Raw genomic sequence first — 6,345 nt, forward strand, 5'->3', positions numbered from 1 at the left:
ATACATTTTTTTGGCCTTCCATCACAGCGATGTGATGGATGTTTATGTAAATTATGTTGTGTCTTGGGTCTATTTGTTTGTAATGTATGGCTGCAGAAACGGCATTTCGTTTGGACCTCAAGGGGTCCAAATGACAATTAAATTGAATCTTGAATCTTGAATCTTGGAGAGGGAGACGAGAGAGAGGGGAAGGAATGTTGGGGGTTGAGGGGATTTTGGGCATGGTTCACTGCTGGGTTGAGGTCCTCACCCTGTCTTTGTACATCACCAGGATACGGACCTTCAAGACCATGGCTCAATTCGTTGTGTTGGGCTGCTCATGGGTCATTGGACTTTTCCAGCTGAACAAGGACACCATAGTGTTGTCGTACATATTCACCATTGTAAACGGCTCCCAGGGAGTGTTCATCTTCCTGGTCCACTGCCTGTTGAACCAGCAGGTAATCTGCTCTCACCCTCACGCTATTCTGCTGTAGCTGGGACATGTTGGCCGGTGTGGGCAAGTTGGGCCGAAGGGCCTGTTTCCACATATATCACTCTATGACTCTCTGATTCTATCCTAAACATTAGGGACAATTTTCATTTTTTACCAAAGCCAATTAACCTACAAACCTGTACGTCTTTGGATTGTGGGAGGAAACAGGAGAACCCGGAGAAAACCCACACTGTCACGGGGAGAACGTGCAAACTCCGTACAGACAGCACCCGTAGTCAGGATCGAACCCGGGTCTCTGGCGCTGTGAGGCAACAACTCTACCGCTGCGCCACCGTGTCGCCCTTCACCGACAACAGAATTCATCAGTTCATGAGAACAGAATTAGACCATTCAGCCCATCAAGTCCACTCTACCATTCAATCATGGCTGATCTGTCTTCCCTCTTGACCCCATTCTCTTGCCCTCTCACCATAACCTTTGATCCCCGTACTAATCAAGAATCTGTCATTCTCTGCTTTAAAAATAACCAATGTCTTGGCCTCCAAAGCCGTCTGTGTCAACGAATTCCACAGATTCGCCACCGACTAAAGAAATTCCTCCTCATCTCCTTAAATGAACGTTCTTTAATTCTGAATCAATAGTTTGTAAGTATATAGTGGCAATGTGGGTCGGATGACACAAGGACTCAGATTTTCAAGTGACAAGGACTGGTTTCCACGCTGTATCTCTAAACTAAAAATCTAAAGAACATTAATAATCTACGGTTCACTTTCACATCGCCAGTGTACGGTCTTGTGCGATGTTCTTGTGCTGATTTGTTTATTTACGCTACCTTCTGTGGGCAGGTGAGGAGAGAATACAGCAACTGGTTCAGCCGTATGTGCAAGGGGAAGAAGGCAGAGGCGGCAGACACCTCCTGCCCCATCGCCATGAGTGACGGTGAGTGCCGATGACCAAACGCGCATGGTGCATTACCGCAGCGAACCCCAGCCAGCTGCTGTGACATGCGCTGCACTGGTGCCGCCTCTCCAATGCTCCAACACACCCCTCCATTCCTTCCTCCCCTTCCTGCATCATGGTACAGCGGTAGACTTTCTGCCTCACAGTGCCAAAGACCCGGGTTCCATCTTGACTACGGGTGCTGTCTGTACGGAGTTTGCATGATCTCCCTGTGAACACGTGGGTTTACTCCCAGTGCTCCGGTTTCCTCCCACATCCTTAATTGGCTTTGGTAAAAGATTGTAAATTGACCCCAGTGTGTGGGATAGTGTTTGTGTACGGGGATCGCTGGTCGGAGCGGACTCGGGCCGAAGGGCCTGTTTCTGCGCTGTATCTCTAAACTAAACATCCTCGTAAATCTTCTCTGTGCTCAGATTATTATGATGCTTGGACATGGCAGGTAAAGTCTGTCATGTGGTTTTATTCGAAGGTAGACACAAAATGTTGGAGTAACTCAGTATCTCCGAAGAGAAGGAATGGGCGACATTTCGGGTTGAGATCCTTCTTCAGACTGATGTCAGGGGAGGGGGAGGGACAAAGATAGAATGTGGGCGGAGACAGTAAGACTGGTGGGAGAACTGGGAAGGGGATGGGGATGGAGAGAGAAAGCAAGGACTATCTGAAGTTGGGGAAGTCAATGTTTAAACCAGCATCTGCAGTTCTTTCTTACACATATTTGGTTTTATTCTCAGGTTTCGAAGGCTATGAGACTGTGAAGAGAACTCAGTTGGACATTGCGTGGGAGAATATGGGCTCTGAATGATGAGCCAGTCAGCGTCTTCAGCTGCAGATTCTTCCAGCAGTGAATCATCATTTTGTACCAACCATCCATGAATCCCACGGAATTCAAACAAACCTGCAGATGCTGCAAGTCAAAAATAAACAACGAAAATACTCATCAGGTCAGGCAGCGTCTGGAGAAAGAGGAAAGGTTAGCGTTTCAGGTGGAAGACTGTTCGTAGAGTCATACAGCATGGAAACAGGCCCTTCGGCCCAACTCATCCATGCTGAACAAGATCTAAGATCGTCCCAATTGCCCAATTATCTTTCTCAATCTAAATCGTTCCTATTAGGCTGTGGGCCGAGGAGATTTTTCCTTCAGGTTCATGACCAAACTTGCGGAACTACCTGAATTTTTCACATATTGTGTAAAAATATGATATAAATCATACCTGAAACTCGTCAAGAACAAAACCTGCACATTTTGTTTAAATATGACTAAAACTTCCAATTTTCAGAGTAGTAATTGTCCAATCAATGCACGTTTGACATTGAGGTCAGACGCTAATTGACCAATGCCGCGTTTTGTTTGATGGTCGCTAGGCAGCGAGGACCCTGGGATCATGGCTGCCTCCTCATTATATCAGTAGCAATAACAAGGTTTCCAAGGAATAAAGGTAATGCTCACCTTGCTGATCATTTTGTTTTTCAATTGATTTCTCTTTATAAAGTTATGATGTGAACTGTTAAATAAAAATGATAAATAACAAATGTACAGCTGGGCTAGGATTAGGGTTAGGGTCAGGGTTAGTCGGTCGGGCCTGTTCGTAGGCCGGTGAGTAATAAGGGCATTGGACACTAGATGGCGCTTACTTTTCTGATCTCATTTTCTAATTAGTTTAATTAATTAATGTGCAATTTTTGGCATTGACGAGTTATGACTTCCTTCACAATTATATTTCATCTAAATCTGTGCAAACTTTTATGTAGTTCCGAGACATGGGTCACAAAATTTGATTTCTCGACACATTTTTGATGCTCGGCCCACAGCCTATCTATCTCACTCCCTCTCTCCTCTCCCCCAACCTCTCTCTCTCCCTCACTCTCTCTCTCTCCTCCATCCTCTCTCTTTCTCCAGAGATGCTGACTGACTTGTTGAGTAATCCCAGAATGTTCAGTGTTTATTTCAGACAGGTTTAAATTAATGGCCTGCTCCTGTCTTGAGTGAGTGTTCCCTCTGTATCCTGGCATTCCCTGGTCCATTCCCAAGCGATCATTCCCACAGTATCCCAACAATCCGTGGAGCCAATTCCTGAATGATCAATCCCTCAGGATCCTGGCGCTCCGTGCCATATTCTGAAGCCGTCTTGTTAATTAATCTTAATGGTGTGAAAGGGTGATTTAATTAATTCATGTGATAGCAGCAGAATGAGGCCATTCGGCCCATCAAGTCTACTACGCTATTCAATCGTGGCTGATCTATCTCTCCCCCCTAACCCCATTCTACTGCCTGGTCCCCATAACCCCTGACACCCGTACTAATCAATAATCTGTCTATCTCTGCCTTAAAAATATCCATTGACTTGGCCTCCACCGCCGTCTGTAGCAATGAATCTCACAGATTCCCCAGCTTTGGTGTGGTTCATTAACTGTAGCTTTACCTGGTTAATCTCCTCCTCAGCATCTCCTGAGCTTCCATTCAATTGACCACACAAACACAAGGAATTACAGATGCTGGAATCTTGTTAGAACACAAAGTGCTGGAGTAACACAACGGATGTGGTAGCATCTCTGGAGGACATGGATAGGTGGCATTTCGCTTTTAGTTGAGTTGAGTTTAGTTTAGAGATGCTGCGCGGAAACAAGCCCGCCGTTCTCTCCGTGACCTGCGTGGGTTTCCTCCCACACTCCAAAGACGTACAGGTTTGTTGGTTAATTGGCTTGATGGAACTGTAAAAATTGTCCCTATTGTGGTTAGGATAGTGTTGGTGTGCGGGGATCGTTGGTCGGTGCAGACTCGGTGGGCCGAATGGCCTTATTTCCATGCTGCATCTCTAAACTAAACTAAACTCGAAACGTCACCTATCCAAGTCCTCCAGAGATGCTTCCTGACACGTTGCATTACTCCAGCGGTTTGTGTTCTAACACGATTCCAGCATCTGCACTTCCTTGTGTCTATGTGGTCAATGATGACCATGCCCCCATAGTCAGGATAGAACCTGAGTCTCTGGCGCTGTGAGGCACCAACTCTACCGCTGTGCCACCGTGCCATCTAGTAATCAACCTATACTCAATATCCTGACTGACTATGCATGGCAAAAGCCTCGTACGCCACTCTATCCACAGTACCTCTGACACCACTTCCAGGGAAGTCCCGACCTGGGTTCCGATCGGTTGAGCGAGTCAAGATCGTCCCGTCAACGGAAGGCTCGAGGCCCCCGGACCGCCGGAGAACAAAGAAGAGAAAAGATTGAACCTTCCATCACAGTGAGGAATGTGGAGGGGTCAATGTGGTGGATGTTTATAGTGAAATGTATTTTGTGTGTTGTGTTGCTTTTTATTGGTATGACTGTATTGCAAATGAAATTCCGCATATGTTGCAAAACATATTTGGCTAATAAAGTATTATTGTATTGTATCTACATGTACTAGCAAGTCCCACTGCTCCACAATCCATCCCAGAAACCTAGCGTTTACTGAGAAAGATGAAAACGGTCTTGACCTACCATCTACCTGTTTGGAGATCCACAGTATATATTTTATTAGACATTACTTGCACTAAACGTTATTCCCTTTATCATGTATCTGTGGACGGCTTGATTGTAATCATGTACAGCCTATTCGCTAACTGGATAGCACGCAACAAAAAGGCTTTTCACTGTACCTCGGTACACGTGACAATAAACTAAACTAAAGCTATCCTGGTTTGTCCATGTTTAGGAAAGAACTGCAGATGCTGGAAAAATCGAAGGTAGACAAAAATGCTGGAGAAACTCAGCGGGTGAGGCAGCATCTATGGAGATAAGGAGTAGGCGACGTTTCGGGTCGAGACCCTTCTTCAGACACAACTGTTTGAGGTTATGGGGAGAAGGCAGGAGAATGGGGTTAGGAGGGAGAGATAGATCGTGGAATATGAGCCATGATCTTGGTGAATGTTTTAGACCAGCCATGATTGAATGGTGGAGTAGACTTGATGGGCCGATTGGCCTATGAACTTCTTTGCCACAGAACCCCCGTTCCCTGAAGAAAGAGGAGATCTCCGATGCCCTTGGTTGGAAAACCTCATCCTGGGTGCAGATGAGACTTAGATGGAGGAGTTGGGAGTAGGGGATGGAGTCCTTACAGGAAGCAGGGTGGGAAGAGGTGTAGGCCAGATAGCCATGGGAGTCAGTGGGTTTATAGTAGATGTCGGTCAGTAGTCTATCACCTGTGATGGAGATAGTGAGGTCTAGAAATGGTAGGGATATGTCGGAAATGGTCCGGGTGTATTTGAGTGCCGGATGGAAGTTAGTGGTGAAATGGATGCAGTCAATGAGTAGTGTGTGGGTGCAGGAGGTGGCACCAATGCAGTCGTCGATGTAGAGGAGGTAGAGTTTGGGGATAGGGCCACGGAACGCCTTGAACAAGGATTGTTTGACATACCCAACAAAGAGACAGGCATAGCTAGGGCCCATGCGCATGCCCATAGCTACGCCTTGTATTTGGAGGAAATGTGAGGAGTCAAATGAAAAGTTATTAAGGATAAGAACCAGCTCTGCTAGGCGGAGGAGAGTATCAGTAGACGGGGAAGTGTGGTCTCACTAGGGCTCTGTACAACTGCAGAAGGACCTCTTTGCTCCTATACTCAACTCCTCTTGATATGAAGGCCAACAAGGCATTCACTTTCTTCACTGCCTGATGTACATGCATGTTTAAGAAAGAACTACAGATGCTGGATAATCGAAGGTAAACAAAAATGCTGGAGAAACTGCGGGTGAGGCAGCATCTACGGAGAGAAGGAAATTGGCGACGTTTTGGGTCGAGACCCTTCCTGCTGTACCTGCATGCTTACTTTCATTGACTGATGAACCAAGACCCCCCAGATCCCGTTGTACTTCCCCCTTTCCCCAACTTGGCACCATTTAGATAACAATCTGCCTTCCTGTTTTTGCTACCAAAGTGGATAACCTCACATTTATCCACATTAAACT

At 46.2% G+C, this 6,345-nt stretch overlaps 1 protein-coding gene across 1 annotated transcript; it reads left to right on the top strand.

The window, feature by feature from the left end:
* Positions 1 to 274: 274 nt before the first annotated feature.
* LOC129714321 (adhesion G protein-coupled receptor E3-like) lies at positions 275 to 2,300 on the top strand. Its single transcript, XM_055663859.1, has 3 exons — positions 275 to 440; positions 1,282 to 1,375; positions 2,128 to 2,300. Exons 1-3 carry the CDS (start codon positions 291 to 293, stop codon positions 2,196 to 2,198), a joined length of 315 nt encoding a protein of 104 aa, XP_055519834.1. The 5' UTR covers positions 275 to 290; the 3' UTR covers positions 2,199 to 2,300.
* The last annotated feature ends 4,045 nt before the right edge of the window (positions 2,301 to 6,345 follow it).

The sequence above is a fragment of the Leucoraja erinacea genome, chromosome 39 (assembly GCF_028641065.1).
Source record: "Leucoraja erinacea ecotype New England chromosome 39, Leri_hhj_1, whole genome shotgun sequence".
Lineage (NCBI taxonomy): Eukaryota > Metazoa > Chordata > Chondrichthyes > Rajiformes > Rajidae > Leucoraja > Leucoraja erinaceus.

What these genes read in the sequence shown, in the direction of transcription:
- LOC129714321 (XM_055663859.1), top strand. Translation starts at nt 291, where the DNA reads ATGGCTCAATTCGTTGTGTTGGGCTGCTCATGGGTCATTGGACTTTTC. An exon ending in ACTGCCTGTTGAACCAGCAG is followed by an intron (nt 441 to 1,281) that starts GTAATCTGCTCT and finishes TTCTGTGGGCAG; the next exon opens with GTGAGGAGAGAATACAGCAA. An exon ending in CCCCATCGCCATGAGTGACG is followed by an intron (nt 1,376 to 2,127) that starts GTGAGTGCCGAT and finishes TTTTATTCTCAG; the next exon opens with GTTTCGAAGGCTATGAGACT.